Genomic DNA, 20306 nt, shown 5'->3' on the forward strand with positions numbered 1-20306 from the left:
CATATTCAGAAGTCCAGCTGAAGTAGTGCCAACCCCACCCAGTTGCTCTGATCAATGATTCCAGTGCCAAGCATGATGAAGGTAAAGTACGGTAAGTCATGATCTGCAAACCAACGTTACTGGTGTGTAGGATCCAGTGCTCCCAGGTCTTCTGAAAGTGGGGAAGCTTATCGTGAGTGATAGCTAGCATCCGTTCACAAATCATTCATTGGTTAAGTCTGTTATCCACCACTTCAGTAACCAGGGTGCTAGATTTCCAGTTGTCACAGATTTAAGCCTTTTAAATACAAAGCAAGGTTAGAGGAATTCAGGAAAGTCCTATTAAAGAGACACTGAAGCGAAAAAAAAATATGATATAGTGAATTGGTTGTGTACTATGAATAATTACTAGAAGATTAGCAGCAAAGAAAATATTCTCATATTTTTATTTTCAGGTATATAGTGTTTTTTCTAACATTGCATCACTCTATAATATGTGCAGATTACACAACACTCAGCATTCAAAATGAGTCTTTCAGAGCAGTCTGTGACATAATGACCTCTCCTCTAGCAGAGAAAAAGTAAACAGTTCACTTACAGTTGAGATAATAAAAGTCAGATAACAGCCCTCTCCACGACTAAGTTAGTCGGAGAGCTTAATAGCTTTTTTGCATAGAGATAACAACTGGAGTTTCTCAACTCTTCCTGTACTGGAAACAATTAGACTGATGTATCTGATCTTAATGTTTTTTTTTCCTTAGCTGTACTACACATACAAATCATAATATCATCATTTTTTTCGCTTCAGTGTCTCTTTAAGGATTAAGACTTTATACACATTTTTTTGACTCATCGGTTTATTTTCACTTAATGTTTTGTTTGTTTTTTTACATAGTTGCTGAAACACAAAGCTACAGAAACCATCTGATTTTATTTGACTGCTTGTTTGTTTTCTAGGAAAATAATGAAGACCAAAACCTCATGACTAAAGTCCTTGTTGCCTTGGAAATGCATGCATGTAATGGACTGGGACTAATGGAATTTAATGTCCCAATTCTGTCTCAGGTATGTATGTTTTTAGCTGAACGCTGTGTGTTTGCATAACTGCAGCTGTAACCCAAATGGACATATTAAACTGACATTCTGTATTTCTGGCATTCTTTTCTGAAACTGTGGCATAGATTTGCCCGAGAACTTAACATTGTGTTTATCTAGTCTGAAAGAGAATATAAAAGTGTTTTTACCTTCTTTCTGTTCTTTACCGTATATACTCGTGGATAAGCCCATAACCCCTTTTTTTTGGCTTAAAGGGCAACTGCGGGAAGTTATTATGGAGGCTGCCATATTTATTTTATTTCAAAGTGGATCCGAGATAAACTTTTACTCATTGCATAATTGTGTTCCTTTCATATAGTTTATAGGGCATTCCTCAAGCCAAATACTTTTTTTGTTTTGTTTTAATACTTTAATTCCCTATAAACTAAACAAGCCTCGCCCATAGCTTTTTAGAGTGCCTTAGCACCTAGCAAGGGCTTATGGGAGGTCAGTCTGGGCAGGAGGAGGAGGAGGTTACTAGCCAGAGATTTCAGAGGCAGGAGGGTGGAGTAGATGGGACTGAATTTGTCACATTACACACAGGCAAGCTGATAGCATCTCCAGCACATGAACATGGCTGCCCTCATTGTATCACAGGAATAAATAATCATTTTCTATTAAAGCTGTTTGCAGCTAGATTTGCTGTGTACATCTAAACTTTAGATAAGTTATATAGACAAGTTAAAAGCAAAAAAATCCAATGCGCTCCAATCCAGAACTCTCCTCACAAAGAAACGACAGGCTTCCCCAGAGTGCAGCTCCTATCTTACTTGGGAACCAGTAAGAGGCTGTAAAAAACAGTGAAAAAAGGGGAGGAAAAAAGAAGCGCTCTCTGGTGCATTACCTTTTTAATATGCTTCCTATAAGCAAGTAAAATCACACGTACAATGTTAAAGTTAAAAAGTGCACTTATCACACTAAGAAGCACATCCCCACGTCCTCTGGATGTTGCATCCGTCCAATGCTTCTCCTCACTATGGCCAGTAGCGGGGGAACCGATCGGTTTCTAGCAGCGGCGGATCAGGGAACACGGAGACGCTAATGGCAGCTGCCTTGCGCCTGTTGCGTCATGACGCGTTTCGGCGTTCCACGCCTTCGTCAGATGACGCAAAGGCGCAAGGGACGCGAATTTGTATGCGTCTAGTTTCCCAGCAACAGCCGCCTTACCATACGGCAGCCCTGCTGGGTCACAAAATATATAAACAAAAGGATGCGCGCGCACCACCGGCGCCCTCACAGCCATGCCCATACATGACACGTCGATCTATATTAGTAAAGGAAAGGGGCCAATTCATAAAATAAATTCATCGGTGCCAATAGAGACATTTCATAAAACAGTATAAAAATTATGTAAATATAAAAACATTTTTTTCCCCCACTTATACATATATCCATAAAACGATATACGCATGTCGTATACGGAAGAAACATCCAGGAGGCAGCGGGGAGCTTACCCCAATGATTCTTCTCCACAGCTCATACATCACAACTCTCCATATAACATTGGTCAATACACATACATATCTCCCCAATACATGTATACATATATATATATAAAAATCTGTGCAAAAAATGTACAAAAAAACGATCCCTAGGCTTATTCCTGCCCATATGGAGATCAATTTTATACAAATGGTCCAAAATCATGAACCTTAGTAAAAGGGTTAAAAATACTACATTCTTCAAAAAAATATACTGTCAACAGTGCACTAATCCCTTCATAAAGTCCCATACACATCCATACTCATTCGTGAAATTATAAAAACCTCACGAAGATGGGGACAAAGGACTAAATCTTTAAGAATAGCAAAAAATAATAATGAATCATTCATTAGTGCCCCTCCCAAAACCATGGTATGGGTGCTCGAACCGGAGCAAGGCCATTTGAAGGATAGGAGAGAAACAGGGGGGGGGGGGAAGGGGGAGGAGGTATGGGGAGGAAAGGTAGGAGGGGGAAGTGGGAAAAGGGGGGGGGGAGGGGGGGGGGAAGGAAAAGGGGGGGGGGGGAGAAAAAAAAAGGGGGGGAGGGGTTAAAGAAAAAGGGAGGGGGGGGGGAAAGGGGGTGAGAAAAAGGGGGAGGGGGGGGAAGGGGGAAAGGAGGGAAAGGGGGTACGGGCTATTTGGTGAGTGGAGTTATTAAATATAAGTGGCCACTTCCAGCCCTTCATTCAGTCCTACTGGGGCTAGGGAGTTAAATCTAAAGATCCAGAAGGATTCTCGTTCACATAATCTCTTATATCTCGCCCCCCTATTGAGGTCCCTTGAGATCAATTCTACTCCCATTATCCTCAGACTATCAACCCTACCCTCATGGGCTTCCTGAAAATGCTTAGGAACTGTGTGTTTGATACAGCCCTCCTCTATTTTCCTCCTATGTTCCCCCAATCTTTGTCGTAGGGGCCTTGTGGTTCTGCCTACATAGCTTTTATTTGGACATCCACAAGTGAGCAGATAAACCACAAAGGCAGAACTACAATTAATGAAGTCCTTTACCTTCACAACCTCTCCATTCCCATCTACAACTTCTGAAACCCGATGCTGAATGTATTTACAGCAGCCACATCGTTTTTTATTGCATTTAAAGTTACCGGCCAACTGAGGAAAGAAAGTTGGTCTCTCAATTGGTGGGTTTTGAATATTACTGGGCGCAAGCTTATTTTGATCGACCTAGCTTTCTTGAAAATTACGTCAGGACAAGTGGGCAACTCATTCTTCAACCAAGGGTCCTGCAGAACTATAGGCCAATTTTTCTTTACAATGTTTTTAATTTTCATGGCCCTACTATTAAAGGTGGTAACAAATGTAGGACCTCCTTTATTGCCTCCTCTCACACTGTTGTTATAGGCTGACTTAAATTTTTCCTTTCTTTTATAATTGTTACCCTTATCCTTACCTCTAAACTCATCCTTGACTCTAGAGATGAACTGTTCCTCATAACCCTTCTCCACAAATTTATTTGCCAAAACCTTGCCCTGTTCATCATAATCCTTATTTAAAGAGCAATTTCTCCTTAATCGACAAAATTGACTCTTAGGTATATTCTGGATCCATCTGGGAAGATGACAGCTAGATACATGCAGGTAGGAATTTCCTGCCGTTGGCTTGAAGTGTGTTTTGGACTGTATACTATTGTTAGAAAGATCAGCCATCAAAATGAGATCCAAAAATACAATACTTTCCTTATCAAATACATGTGTAAAAGCTAGATTAAAAGTGTTATTGTTACAATATTCTACAAAACAATTGAATTCTTCTTCCTTGCCATCCCATATTATCAATACATCATCGATAAACCTCGTATAAAACACCACATGTTTCTTGAAGGGATTTTCCCCCCAAATGAACATTTTCTCCCAGAAAGCCATGTATAAATTGGCAAAACTGGGCGCGAATCCTGCCCCCATAGACGTGCCACAGGTCTGTAAGTAGATGGAGTTCATAAATGAAAAGAAATTATGTGATAGTGCGAACCTTAATAGATCTATAATGAAATTAATTTGATCAGGCGCAAGGTCTTGATATACCCCAAGGAAAAATCTGGCTGCCTCCAAACCCCTCTCATGAGGGATACATGTATATAAAGAGGCCACATCGAGAGACGCCCAGCAATAGCCATTCTCCCACCTGTACCCAGAAAGCAAGTCAAGCACATGCTGGGAGTCCCTCGTGTATGCCTCCGTGCTGACCACACATGGCTGCAAAAAATAGTCAATATATGTGGAAACATTCTCAAGTAAACCACCCATCCCAGCCACTATAGGTCTCCCAGGTGGCTTCTCACTGTTTTTGTGTACTTTTGGTATTGTATAGAAATATGGAGTTTGTGGGTATGCAGGTTCCAAAAACCTTTTCTCTTCACCACTTATTAGCCCTTTTTTATGGGCATCAGTGGTGATCTCAAAAAGCTTCCCTTTAAACTCCTCAGTGGGATCCTTTGTTAATTTGGTGTATGTGAGTGTATCACCCAACAACCTCAACCCCTCATCCTTATAATCTGTGAAGTTTAACAACACAATCCCCCCTCCCTTATCTGCCTGCCTGATGACGATCTCTTTGTCATCAGACAGGTTTTTCAGGGCCTCCCTCTCCTGTATACTCAGATTATATTCTTTTGGCCGGTTCTTGTTGGTGCAGATTTCCTTTAATTGTTCCAGTACAGTCTTGTAGAAGGCATTTATATACTGCCCTCTACTATGTACCGGATAAAATATGGATTTGGGCCTGAACGGGGTATTTTTTATCTCATCGTTTGGCAGAAATTGTAGCCAACTTTCATCGTCCAAATCATTGGACTCGAACCCCCCCGACTCTTGCCAAAGGGATTCCAAATCCTGCATGACCTGCGCATCGCCGAAGTCGCACAACTCTCGACCATGCGCAGGACCGGACTCTGCCGGAGAATCAAACCCTTCCAAACCTCCATCTATCTGATCAGGAAGTGTGTCCTTTTTGCTTTTGATCGTAAAGAACCTTTTTAGGGTGAGAGTGCGCACAAACCTGTGCAGATCCTTAAACAAGGTAAACTCGTCTGGATTAGAGGTAGGGGCAAAGTTTAGCCCTTTTCTCAAGAGACTCGTCTCTACGGCATTTAACTCCCGTGAGGACAAATTAAAAATCCTTATAGTGGAGGGCGCTGTTTCTATCATTATTTTATTTTTCCTTTTTTGGATTTTCCTTCCTCCTCGGTTTCCCCTTCTGACTCTTCCAGGGGCCTTTTTGCCGATTGTGGAAGATTCACCCCTAAAAAAGAGTCCTGTCGTGGGTCTCTAATGGCGCTTTCTGAGCTGATGATGGAGACAAGATTGTCTCCACTCATTTGAAGCGAAGGTTCATCTCTAACCCTAGGCAGGTCCACGGGGGTTTCTTTTCGGACCCCAGTATCAGGAAGGGGAGAGACATCAATTATTTCTTTTGTGGTGCTATTGACAGTCCACTGTGGTATTCTAAGGGTTTTGGAACTGTCATAGGTTCTCTCCCTAATGGGGGTGAGACTTCCCCCTCTGTGCTTATTTTTTGGAATGGCACCTTCACGAATTTTCCGGCCAAGGTATCTGTTCATAAACCTGGGGGCACTTAAGTTAACATCAGGAGAACCCCCGGAGCCCGTGTGTGGGAGTCCAAAAGCTCTCCTGTTTGGGTTTTTGGAGGGTGCATTATTGGGGGAAGTTCTTGGGTCTATTCTTCTTCCCTGATACCCAAATAAAACTCTATCTTTTCTTTCAAAATGTTCTCTACTCCCGGGTTTTCCACTGGGATGGTTACGGGCATATTTATTGGAATGGCGAGTGTAGTTCTCAGACCTGTACCAAGTCTTATCTCTATCTTTCCTGAATGCTTCACGATTATTGATCTGAAGGGAGGGATCCTTAGAGGGACTTTTTTTGTTATTTTTATTTTTATTTATATTTTTGTAACTGTTTTTGGTCCTAACTTCCACCCATTCATTTTCTCTACTTGTATTCTTATCTATAGCCTGTACAATGGAATTTTGCACCTCCTCCATGGCTAGTTGATCATCCATTCCACAGGGTTCTGACTTTCTCTTGTTGTTATTACTTCTATTTCTAATGGACCTTTGGGAATGGTGATCCTCCCATTGGAAGACCTGACCCAAAGCATAATCAACCCTGTCCCTCTCAAATTTTGAGAGCTTCTTGTTTAAAAGCTCTTTTTGGAACCTTTTGCCAGTATTATCCACTTTATCATTCCATCCTCTAAAATCACTCATTTCCTTATAGCATTCTAATTCTTTGAGGATATCAGGAATAATGGCACGGGCTTTTTTAAGATTTCTTTCTCTCTGCACCACCACTATTTTCATCCACGTGGTGGTGCAGTATTCAGCTGCCTCTTGCCACAATTTCTGCAAATCGCTCTCAAGAAAATCACAACTCTTTTTGTTATGCAACCCCCTGGGAGAGATGTGAAAGTCAATATATTCCTGCAAGAATGAAGAATCCAACCACTGGGTACACTCGTAATTCCTAGCATCCTCTAATTCTCTAAACAATTTTATCATATCATCAACTTTTTGTTTCATCCCACCGTCATTCACAATTTCTGCAGCATTCCTGCAGACAAACCTCTGTGGCTCAGCGGCCACTTTTGCATTTATCATAATTAATTGTTCATGAATATCGTTCTTAAAGAGAATCTGTATTGTTAAAATCGCACAAAAGTAAACATACCAGTGCGTTAGGGGACATCTCCTATTCCCCTCTGTCACAATTTCGCCGCTTCCCGCCGCATTAAAAGTGGTTAAAAACAGTTTTAAAAAGTTTGTTTATAAACAAACAAAATGGCCACCAAAACAGGAAGTAGGTTGATGTACAGTATGTCCACACATAGAAAATACATCCATACACAAGCAGGCTGTATACAGCCTTCCTTTTGAATCTCAAGAGATCATTTGTGTGTTTCTTTCCCCCCTGAGGGGGGAGTGCATAGCAGAACCACAACACTGAAGAACTTGGCAGCCTTCCAGACACAGGCTGACAAGTCTGACAAGGGAAAGATACATTGATTTATTACAAAGACTGTGATAGTACAAAGTGCTGCAGTAAGCCAGAACACATTAGAATAGCTTTTGGAACTTGTAGGATGATAAAAAACAGGATGCAATTTTTGTTACGGAGTCTCTTTAAAGCTCTCCCATTTGGGAGTCTCACCAGACTCTTCTATTTTTGTGATCAGTCAGTTCTCAAAAGGTGCAGCAGAGGTGTCCCAACACAATCTCATAAGATAAAAGCAAAAAAATCCAATGCGCTCCCCCCCCTCCCTTTTTCTTTAACCCCTCCCCCCTTTTTTTTTTCTCCCCCCCTTTTTCTTTCCCCCCCCTTCTCCCCCCCTTCCCCCCCCCTTCCCCCCCTCCCTTTTCCCACTTCCCCCTCCTACCTTTCCTCCCCATACCTCCTCCCCCTTTCCCCCCCCCCCCCCCCCTGTTTCTCTCCTATCCTTCAAATGGCCTTGCTCCGGTTCGAGCACCCATACCATGGTTTTGGGAGGGGCACTAATGAATGATTCATTATTATTTTTTGCTATTCTTAAAGATTTAGTCCTTTGTCCCCATCTTCGTGAGGTTTTTATAATTTCACGAATGAGTATGGATGTGTATGGGACTTTATGAAGGGATTAGTGCACTGTTGACAGTATATTTTTTTGAAGAATGTAGTATTTTTAACCCTTTTACTAAGGTTCATGATTTTGGACCATTTGTATAAAATTGATCTCCATATGGGCAGGAATAAGCCTAGGGATCGTTTTTTTGTACATTTTTTGCACATATTTTTATATATATATATGTATACATGTATTGGGGAGATATGTATGTGTATTGACCAATGTTATATGGAGAGTTGTGATGTATGAGCTGTGGAGAAGAATCATTGGGGTAAGCTCCCCGCTGCCTCCTGGATGTTTCTTCCGTATACGACATGCGTATATCGTTTTATGGATATATGTATAAGTGGGGGAAAAAAATGTTTTTATATTTACATAATTTTTATACTGTTTTATGAAATGTCTCTATTGGCACCGATGAATTTATTTTATGAATTGGCCCCTTTCCTTTGCTAATATAGATCGACGTGTCATGTATGGGCATGGCTGTGAGGGCGCCGGTGGTGCGCGCGCATCCTTTTGTTTATATATTTTGTGACCCAGCAGGGCTGCCGTATGGTAAGGCGGCTGTTGCTGGGAAACTAGACGCATACAAATTCGCGTCCCTTGCGCCTTTGCGTCATCTGACGAAGGCGTGGAACGCCGAAACGCGTCATGACGCAACAGGCGCAAGGCAGCTGCCATTAGCGTCTCCGTGTTCCCTGATCCGCCGCTGCTAGAAACCGATCGGTTCCCCCGCTACTGGCCATAGTGAGGAGAAGCATTGGACGGATGCAACATCCAGAGGACGTGGGGATGTGCTTCTTAGTGTGATAAGTGCACTTTTTAACTTTAACATTGTACGTGTGATTTTACTTGCTTATAGGAAGCATATTAAAAAGGTAATGCACCAGAGAGCGCTTCTTTTTTCCTCCCCTATATAGACAAGTTACTTGTTATAGTTAGTTTTTCATCTTTGCCTGGCTATTGCCTGGCTATTCTGCTGATCCTCTGCCTCTAATACTTTTAGCCGTATACCCTGAACGAGCATGCAGTAGATCCGCTGTTTCTGACATTATTGTCAGATCTGACAAGATTAGCTGCATGCTTGTTTCTGGTGTTATTCAAAAACTACGGCAGGCAAATAGATCAGCAGGGCTGCCAGGCAACTGGTATTGTTTAAAAGGAAATAAATAAGGCAGTCTCCATATTTTTCTCACTTCAGTTGTCCTTTTTAATGTAAACAAGGGAAAAAGTGCCCCTGGAGGGTACTTACCTTAGGAGAGGAGATGCTCTGGATCCTAATGAGGCTTCCCCAGTCTCCCTCCATCAAAGCGATCTAGTGCTGGCAGCCCGGAGCAGAAGCCAACGATGATATTTATTTTTACCTGCCCGGGCAGTTGCAGTAGCGGCTCTCTGCTTTTGCTCCAGTGGATATAGCCAAGCCACATTGGGTCTGCTCTACTGTGTAGGTGTAGACAGGTTACACGCCAACAAGGAGATCTTTGCTGCGGATAACAGGGGAAGCCTTTTTAGGATCCAGAGGCTTCCCCCTCCCGAGGTAAGTACCCCCCCCCCCCCGGTACACGTTCTTCCCCTACAAATTGATGCAGTGACAGCCTAATATGCTACCCTAGCACCCCCCCCCCCCCCTTTCCCATGCAGAGTACTCATTTAAAGAGTGCCAGAAAGCAGAGATACCTTCCCACGCTCCAACTTGAGGCCTTGCGTTTCCCCGGCAACTTCATCTTGCCAATACATCTCTAGGCTCATTGTCATGTGACTGCTGGTAGCTATAGTTACGTTGCGGCTACACTTCTAATTCCTACCCTGCATATAGTAGTAGGTAATAGGTATATACACCACAGTGATTTGTGGTGCAGTAATCATGTTTTTGTTTTACTAATAAAAAAAAAAAATCATATTTCCCAATTAAGAAAATGTTAACGATAAGTAACAAATATTTGGTATTCATTTTCAGCCTCATTTGCAGGTTAGCATGGCCATTTCTTTAAAGTGGAAAATTGCTTTACTGCACAGTAAACCAGTCTGTAACAATACAGTAGTTTAGTCCCATGTTCCATTAAATTAGCTTAGAACGAGCGAAGAGCAATATTTACCTCCAGTTGTAAAAAATGGAATAGCCTTATAATTACTACAAAAAAAGTTAAAAGCTTTTTAATTTACCAACATTGCTATATAAGCCAGCATACACAGTTTATAAAACAAAGTATTTATGTGGAATTTAATGTTCTCACAATAAATGTAAGGTTAAAATGGGGCCTTGAGCATCAATACATTACACTTTCATTATTCATTTTAGCCTACTGACCCGTCAGTAGGCTAGTACAGAGTACTGGCTATCTATGAACCACTGAAAGAGAAACCGTACCAAGAATTGAACTTCATACCAATCAGTAGCTGATACCCCCTTTTACATGAGAAATCTATTCCTTTTTTACAAATGGATCATCGGGGGCTCTGTATGGCTGATATTGTGGTGAAACCCCTCCCACAGGAAACTGTGAGGACCATGGTCCTGGTAGTTTCCTGTCTGTGAACCTTGTTGCATTGTGGGAAATAGCAGTTTACAGCTGTTTCCAACTGCCAAAAAAGCAAGCAGCAGCTACTTCCAGTGACATCACCTGCCAGCAGTAAAAATGTTACCATGTGATACAGTGGTTTGCAAAAGTATTCGGCCCCCTTGAAGTTTTCCACATTTTGTCATATTACTGCCACAAACATTAATCAATTTTATTGGAATTCCACGTGAAAGACCAATACAAAGTGGTATACACGTGAGAATTGAAATGAAAATCATACAGGATTCCAAACATTAAAAAAAAAAATAGCTGCAAAGTGGGTTGTGCGTAATTATTCAGCCCCCTGAGTCAAAACTTTGTAGAACCACCTTTTGCTGCAATTACAGACTGAAATCCTTGCCCATTCTTCTTTGCAAAACAGCTCAAGCTCAGTCAGTTTAGATGGACAGCTTTTGTGAACAGCAGTTTTCAGATCTCGCCACAGATTCTCGATTGGATTTAGATCTGGACTTTGACTGGGCCATTCTAATACATGGATATGTTTTGTTTTAAACCATTCCATTGTTGCCCTGGCTTTATGTTTAGGGTCGTTGTCCTGCTGGAAGGTGAACCTCCACCCCAGTCTCAAGTCTTTTGCAGACACCAAGAGGTTTTCTTCCAAGATTGTCCTGTATTTGGCTCCATCCATCTTGCCATGAACTCTTACCAGCTTCCCTGTCCCTGCTGAAGAGAAGCGATCCCAGAGCATGATGCTGCCAGCACCATATTTGACAGTGGGGATGGTGTGTTCAGAGTGATGTGCAGTGGTAGTCTTCCGCCACACATAGCGTTTTGCATTTTGGCCAAAAAGTTCCATTTTGGTCTCATCTGACCAGAGCACCTTCTTCCACATGGTTGCTGTGTCCCCCACATGGCTTGTGGCAAACTGCAAACAGGACTTCCTATGCTTTTCTGTTAACAATGGCGTTCTTCTTGCCACTCTTCCATAAAGGCGAACTTTGTGCAGTGCATGACTAATAGTTGTCCTATGGACAGATTCCCCCACCTGAGCTGTAGATCTCTGCAGCTCGTCTAGAGTCACCATGGGCCTCTTGACTGCCTTTCTGATCAGCGCTCTCCTTGTTCGGCCTGTAAGTTCAGGTGGACGGCGTTGTCTTAGTAGGTTTACAGTTGTGCCATACTCCTTCCATTTCTGAATGATCGCTTAAACAGTGCTCCGTGGGATGTTCAAGGCTTTGGAAATCTTTTTGTAGCCTAAGCCTGCTTTAAAGTTCTCAATAACTTTATTCCTGACCTGCCTGGTGTGTTCTTTGGACTTCATGGTGTTGTTGCTCCCAATATTCTCTTAGACAACCTCTGAGGCTGTCACAGAGCAGCTGTATTTGTACTGACATTAGATTACACACAGGTGAACGCTATTTAGTCATTAGCACTCATCAGGCAATGTCTATGGGCAACTGACTGCACTCAGACCAAAGGGGGCTGAATAATTACACACACCCCACTTTGCAGTTTTTTATTTGTAAAAAAATGTTTGTAATCATGTATGATTTTCGTTCCACTTCTCACGTGTACACCACTTTGTGTTGGTCTTTCACGTGGAATTCCAATAAAATTGATTCATGTTTGTGGCAGTAATATGACAAAAGGTGGAAAACTTCAAGGGGGACGAATACTTTTGCAAATCACTGTAAATGTCAGAATGTAAATCAGGGAGAGGAAAGCTTTTACAATGGTCAAACACTGACTAAATTATACATAATTATTGTAAAAATTAAGTACATTTTTGTCACTGGAGTTCCTCTTTAAGCCTTGTACACATACTTAATTAAAATTGTTGGAAAAAGGAACGGAGTAACAGACGAATGATAACCGTAAAAATATTGTTGACAAATTAGCACTGAATGACCCCGACAGACCACGATTATCATCTAATAGACTAATGCATCCTGATGGATACGATTGGACAAAAATCTGTGGTACTATGTAAGGAACCGGCCCCCACGGCAAGCCTGCAGGGACAATGCCTGCCGGTTTTGAACCAAATCGGGGGAGCAGCCTGAGATAAAACTAGGCTTTCGCCCTCAACCACACTTTGTGAAACGCATCCACCACTGGCAGTCCGGTGCAAACGAATCTGCTAGACACCATACGCACAGAGATTCCTGCATCGGAGGAGATCTATCCCCATCTATGGCATTTACAACAATTTTATGTGCTGCTGGCGTGCACGCATCTTGGGTCAGCCACAGGCCTTAGGCCATAACTATGGGAACGCCACAAACACAATGCAATCTCACACGGGTAGCAATGAAACAACCAAGCATACAATTTGGCACTGATCTATTACACCAGGGGTCCCCAACCTTTTTGAGCCCGGGGCCCACTATCCCGACCAAACTTTTCTCTGGGGCCCGGTGGGGGGCGTGGTTAATGGCGGCAGCAGCCACCCCCCCTTTTTTCCCTGATTTTGAGTGTAGTATATAGGTAAGTAGGTATCTAGGTATAGTTGCCCCCAGTATAGGTAGCTAACACAGTTGCCCCTGTATAAGGACTATAGTTGCCCCAGTATAGTTAGTTAGGTAGTATAGTTACCCCAATATAGTTAGTATAGTTACTCCAGTATAGCTAGTACAGTTACCACAGTACAGTAAGTACAGTTACCATAGTACAGCAAGTATAGTTAGCCCAGTATAGCAAGTACAGTTACCACAGTATAGCTACTACAGTTAGCCCAGTATAGCTAGTACAGTTAGCCCAGTATAGCAAGTACGGTTAGCCCAGTATAGCAAGTACAGTTAGCCCAGTATAGCAAGTACAGTTAGCCCAGTATAGCTAGTACAGTTACCACAGTACAGTAAGTACAGTTACCACAGTACAGCAAGTATAGTTAGCCCAGTATAGCAAGTACAGTTACCACAGTATAGCTACTACAGTTAGCCCAGTATAGCTAGTACAATTATCCCAGTATAGCAAGTACAGTTAGCCCAGTATAGCAAGTACAGTTAGCCCAGTATAGCAAGTACAGTTAGCCCAGTATAGCTAGTACAGTTAGCCCAGTATAGCTAGTACAGTTAGCCCAGTATAGCTAGTACAGTTAACCCAGTATAGCAAGTACAGTTACCACAGTATATCTACTACAGTTAGCCCAGTATAGCTAGTACAGTAAGCCCAGTATAGCAAGTACAGTTAGCCCAGTATAGCAAGTACAGTTACCCCAGTATAGCTAGTACAGTTACCACAGTACAGTAAGTACAGTTACCACAGTACAGCAAGTATAGTTAGCCCAGTATAGCAAGTACAGTTACCACAGTATAGCTACTACAGTTAGCTCAGTATAGCTAGTACAGTTAGCCCAGTATAGCTGGTACAGTTAGCCCAGTATAGCAAGTACAGTTACCACAGTATAGCAAGTACAGTTAGCCCAGTGTAGCAAGTAGTTACCCCAGTGTCAGGCTCCCAGTGACCGGCTCCCAGGGTCAGACTCCCAGCATCAGCTCACACCACAAATGGCGCCCAAACACGTCTGTATCTGCGGACAAAGTCGCCGCCCGCAGTGATGCCACTTGAGGAAAAGCGTGATTGGCCACAAGTATGGAGCGGGCGTGTCTGAAGGCCTCCGAGCGCTGCGATGATTGCCCCATTGATGAAGGAGGCAGGACTGGCGCTTCCGAGATGCAGTTCTTCGCCGGCGCTTCAGGGGGGTTGATTGGCCACAGATTGAGGGGGCGGGACTGGCGAACTATGACGTCCACGGCCGAGGCTGTGCATAAAAACTAAAAATAACACTGAGAAAGTTAAAAATCAGTCTGAACCCGCGGCCCACTGTAAAATGTCCTGCGGACCACTAGTGGGCCGCGGACCACAGGTTGGGGACCCCAGAGTATAATTACACAATACTCTGCAGTCTTTCTCTAGGCAATGTAAATTCTTCCCTTAGTACACAGAAGACTAACTTATTAACCACTTAAGCCAATCTGGACAGATATATTTGTCCAAAAATCGCCACTCAAAGGCAATCTGGACTAATATATCCGTCCAGCAGTGTTGCTGCCCTTGTGTACGCATATCTGCCTGACATGGCTCATTCCCTGCTGCTATTACAGGGAATCCATTGCTGAAGAGGAACCAGTGTTCCCCTGAGGCAAACGATTCCCTGCAAATGAATCATTTGCCTCCAAACAGGAGGTATTTGATTCATGAACCAAACAAAAGATCTCACACTCCCTGGTATCTTCCAGGAGAGTGCTTAGCGCCACCTAGTGGCCAAAAAGTAAAATTAAAGTACAAATGAAAACAAAACAAAACCACAGACAAATAGAAAAAAAAACACAATACACTCTAAATAAAAACTGATTGACTCCCCACTCTGCCCATTAACTAAAAAAATTAAAACACACGTTTAAAAAATAAATAAAAAAAATTACAGTTTAAAAAAAATACATAAATAGTTACCTTAGGGACTAAACTTTTTAAATATGTATGTTGTGAAGGTATATTACTATACACTTTATAACCTTGAGCCCATATGGGCTTGTAATTAGTGATGGATGCAAAACTGAAAAAATTAACCTTTATTTCTAAATAAAATATTTGCGCCATACATTGTACTAGGGAAATATTTTAAACGTTGCAATAACCGGAACAAATGGGCAAATAAAATGTGGGGATTTTATCCACAGTAGAACGCTTTATTTTAAACTATAATGGCTGAAAAGTGAGAAATAATTATTTTTTTCCATTTTTTTTCTTATTATTCCTGTTAAAATGCATTTAGAATAAAATAATTCATAGCAAAATGTACCAACCAAAGAAAGCCTAATTGGTGGCAAAAAACCAAGGTATAGATCATTTAAGTGTGGTGAGTAGTAATAAAGTTTTTGGCGGATGAATGGGAGGAGCGCTGACAGGGGAAAATTGCCTTCGTCCTGAAGGTGATTTAAAGGACAACCGAGGTGACCTGTGACATGATGAGATGGACATGTGTATGTACAGCACCAAGCACACAAATAACTAGGCTGTGCTCCTTTTTTTCTTTCTCTGCCTGAAAAAGTTAAAGATCAGATATGCAAGTGACAGTTTCTGTCCAGGTCGGGACCGGGTCAGGCTGGGTCAGACTATAGCATAACCCTCACTGATAAGCAATTACAGCCATAAACCGTTTCCTGTCAGTAAGTGGCTTCTGAGAGCAGGACTGAGATAAAGAGGGTCTATAATTCATAGATTTAAGCTTTGGCATAGCTTCAATGAAGGTGTCCTTGAGCAGTGACAATGAAACAGTAAAAACTTAAAAACTAGATTTAAATATAAAATAAAACTGTGAGATATCTAAAAAAGATGGTCATTTTTAGAAGAAAGAGGACAGATACAATTGCTTTACTCATCAGTTTTTTTTTTCACCTCGGATGTCCTGGCGTTTTGATTGTTTGCGGTGCTTTTTTCACCTATTCTTTATTTTTTATCATGTAGCTAGCCTAGCGCTAGCTACATGATTCCCCCATCCCTTGTGCTATCCCTCCCACCCCTCCGATCGCCGCCGGCAATCATACCTAACAGGAAATCCCGCTCTGAACGGGATTTCCTTTTAGGGCTTCCCTCGTCGCCATGGCGATGATCGGAATGACGTCATCCACGTCATGACGTCAGGGGGAGTCCCGATCCACCCCATAGCCGCAGCCTGGCAGTGATTGGTTAGGCTGTGCTATGGTTCTAGGGGGGGGGGGCGCCTCTTTTGCAGCACGTAACAGCAGATCGGCGGTGAGCGGCGGCGATCAAATAAAACACGCAGCTAGCAAAGTGCTAGCTGCGTGTTTAAAAAAAAAATTGTAAAAAATGACCGACCAGGGGCTAAGATATCCAGCCTGGCGGTACTGGACGAGCTGAGCTCGTCCGTAATGCTAGGCTGGTTAAAGGGAATCAGAAGTGAAAATAAACTTATGTTATAATTTGTATGTGTAGTACATCTAAGAAATAAAACATTAGCAGCAGAGATATGTGTCTAATTTGTTTCCAATACAGGGAGAGAAACTCCAGTTATTATCTATGAAACAAAAGAGCTTATCTGAGCTCCAACGACTTTCAAAGTCACAGAGGGCTCACAGAGGGCTCTGTCTTCTGAAGCTTATTATCTCAATTGTCTGTCTGTATTTTGTTTTCTGCAGAGTAAAGTTCAACATTTCACCAGCCTGCTCTGTGAAATCATTTAGAATGCTGAGTGTAGTGTGTAAACTGAAAATATTAGAGAATGATGCAATGTTATAAACAAAGCTATATAACTGAAAATAAAAATATGATACTATTTTCTTTGCTACTAATGTTCTATTAATCATGCTTGCTACACATATAGTACATTATATCATTTTTTTTTTCGCTTCAGTGTCACTTTAATATTTCAAAAAGTGGAACAAATGCAAAAAGATATAGAAAAACAAAAGTAAAAAAAAGACACACAAGACATTTGCTTATAAAAATACTGTAAAAGGGAATAAAACAGAAATCGAACTTTACCCAATGTAAGTTATAATTCCTGGTGTTTGCATGAGCAATTTCCAGAGGAAATACACTTGCCGAACATCTATTTTATAGCCCAGAATGCAGCTCTAGGCTAGGAAAACACTTTCCCCTGGAAATATTTTTAAGTTATAGACTGACATTTTTGGTAACTACAGGCACACGTCAGACAGACTCCTGTGTTATTAGCTGTCTCCGACACATCAGATGGTCTGCACCGGGCAGCACAGAGGCGTAGTGAATAGTACTCTCGCCCTGCAGCACTGGGTCCCTGTTTCAAATCCCAGCCAGGGCACGATCTGCACGGAGTTTGTATGTTCTCCCCGTACCTGCATGGGTTTCCTCCACGCCCAGACTACTGGGCAGGAGAAAGGAGAAACGAATGGTACTGGGAAGCTGGTAAGGGAGCCCACGGCCTACAGGGTGCTGGAGGAAGCCCCAGGTGAGTATAAATGCTTATATTTAGAACGTCTTAGGTTTCCTTTAAAGAGAATCTGTACTCTAAAATTCTTACAATGAAAAGCATATCATTCTATTCATTATGTTCTCCTGGGCCCCTCTGTGCTGTTTCTGCCACTCCCTGCTGCAATCCTGGCTTGTAATTGCCAGTTTTAGGCAGTGTTTACAAACAAAAGACATGGCTGCTAACAGCATGTGATAGGCTGAGAGTAGCTCAGTGTGTGAGTCATACAGAGCTTGGATAGGGCCTGGAGAGGGTGTGTATAGCTTCTATCCTATCACAAGCAGAGCTGCACATTCCAGCCTGAGTGACTGAGCCCGACAGAGCCAACAAAAGAAAGAAGATTAGATTATATAACAGAGATAACATAGCCACTGTGCAAGTAGTAAAGGCTGCAGTAAGCCAGAGCACATTAGAACAGGTATAGTAACTTATAGGATAGAAGAAATAAGGCTGAAAATTATTGTTACAGAGTTTCTTTAAGCAAGTCCTGGGGATTTTAGAAAATTAAAAAAAAAATCTTACCGTTTAAATGGAGTAACTGAGTGACTGTCTTTTGCTACTCATTTAAGCGCAACTGTCATATGAGTCAGTAAAACATGCTATTTGGTTTTATCCAACAGAACATAGATCTTTGTAAAAGAAAAAGTTACTGTATCCTACTGGGTAAGAAAAGGTCAATAGAGAAGATGTCAGAAACGGTTCACTACATAAGTGGAAGAAATAGTTTCCGAGGAGTCACACAATTCTCTACATCAACAAGCAGAGAACAAAGCCCATTGTGGTTTGCACTCTCACAGTAACTGCACCGAGAGGCAGAAAATGAGCAATTATTTTTCAGAAAATCCCACTCTAAAGTTGATCTTTACACTTGTTCCTGGCTGTATTAATTAGGAAAAAAGTGAGCGGTAGTTAGGAAGCATGCTGAAGATGGGGTGCTACAAGGTTATTAGCCTTTTTTTTTTTTTCTTCTTCTTTTTTCTGTGTGTTGAAGACGGCGCTACAGGCTCTCTAACTGATGCCCAAAATAATCCTTTTGGATTACAGTGAACAGAAAGTGAAAATAATCTTATGAGATAATTAATTCTATGGGTAGTACGGATTTTTTTATTTTCAGTTTAATGTCTTAGTTTTTAACATTGCATTAGACTGTCGCAGTTGCTGTTTAGAATTTCCATTGTTAAGATGAAAGTGAAAGAGAAGTGTTTACCTTTTGAACTTTCCTTCACTATAACCTTATTATTTGCCATATCTCATTGTTTCTCAGCTGTTTTAGCCTCTATTTACTTTTTAGGAAACCAGACTGAATTTGACAAGCTGTCGAAAAAAGCTCTTTAGCATACATAACTCACATTTTTTAACTCTTGCTGTACTAGAAAACAGAAAGGGAATTCAGATAATTTTTTACTATGGCTGACATGTACCTGTGTTTATGGCATCTTATTGCTATATTTGCACTATATTTAAAACAGAGCTAAAATCTCTATTGCAAGCATACTGCATTATTTATTGGAGCCTCATTTTAACCACACTTAAATATACAGTAAGTATGCTAACATTTAAAACATGATTATCATCCATTTTAAACTGCAGCATTTATGTAACTTTTGACAGGTATAAACCAATTTAGAATGGAAAAATGTTAGATTGTATATAAAAAGAGACACAAATATGCAGCAAAACAGATGTTCGTACATTTCGGGGTTTTAAATGTTCTTAGGAGTTTTAGTTTTGACACTACGGATTAAAGATACCATACATTAAATATGAGTGATATTCTTATTGTAGCTACATGTGGTTCTTACAGCAGAGCTAAAATAACAACAGACTGGCCAAAACATGATTGCCGGACCTCTGAATTATTCTTTTACAATAGTGTACAGAATGTATAGTGTTCTTTTTTGTGTTTTTTTATTTTTTTTTGCTTTGTATGTTTTGATTTTATTTCATTTTATTTCACTTATTAAGAACAGTAGTAAAATGTATTTGTTTTAAAGAGACACTGAAGCGAAAAAAAAATTATGATATTATGATTTGTATGTGTAGTACAGCTAAGAAAAAAAACATTAAGATCAGATACATCAGTCTAAAGCTGGCCATACACTGGCCCGATTTGCCGCCGTTTCGAGTTCGACAGCAGATTCGATCACTGGGATCGAATCTGCTGCCAATCGTTCCCGCAGCACGCCGAATTTCGATACATTTCGTCCGATCCCGTCGATCGCTCCGTGCGGGAAATTACCGTCGATCACCCGCGGGTAGGGAGCGCGTCGCTAGCGGCGTTCGAGTGCCCTACTGTTTAAACTTCCTGCCGGGCTAGAAGAAGTGAGGCATGCCGGACCTGGAGACCAGAGCGCAGACAGAGCAGCGGTGACCGGGGGGCTGGAGTTGCGCCGGCGGAGCAGGTAATGTATGCGGGGGGGGGAGCGGCGGCGGCGGCAGCAGCACCACCACAACAGATTGTGAACGGTTTCAGGCTGAAATCTGTTCACAATCTGTTTGCAGTAAAGGTAGCCATACGATTCCTCTCTGTTCAGATTCGATCAGAGAGGGATCTATCTGTTGGTCGAATCTGATGGCAAATCGACCAGTGTATGGCTACCTTAATTGGTTCCAGTACA

General features: G+C 41.7%; 1 protein-coding gene across 5 annotated transcripts in view; it reads left to right on the top strand.

Moving 5' to 3' along the window:
* Positions 1 to 20306, top strand: part of CFAP46 (cilia and flagella associated protein 46) — a 287892-nt gene that overhangs the window by 106936 nt on the left and 160650 nt on the right. For all 5 annotated transcript variants that reach the window (XM_068256846.1, XM_068256850.1, XM_068256848.1 and 2 more), the window contains exon 22: positions 937 to 1044. In XM_068256846.1, coding sequence (XP_068112947.1) covers positions 937 to 1044 — 108 coding nt within the window. The remainder of the gene's footprint in view (positions 1 to 936; positions 1045 to 20306) is intronic.

The sequence above is a fragment of the Hyperolius riggenbachi genome, chromosome 10 (assembly GCF_040937935.1).
Source record: "Hyperolius riggenbachi isolate aHypRig1 chromosome 10, aHypRig1.pri, whole genome shotgun sequence".
Taxonomy (NCBI): domain Eukaryota; kingdom Metazoa; phylum Chordata; class Amphibia; order Anura; family Hyperoliidae; genus Hyperolius; species Hyperolius riggenbachi.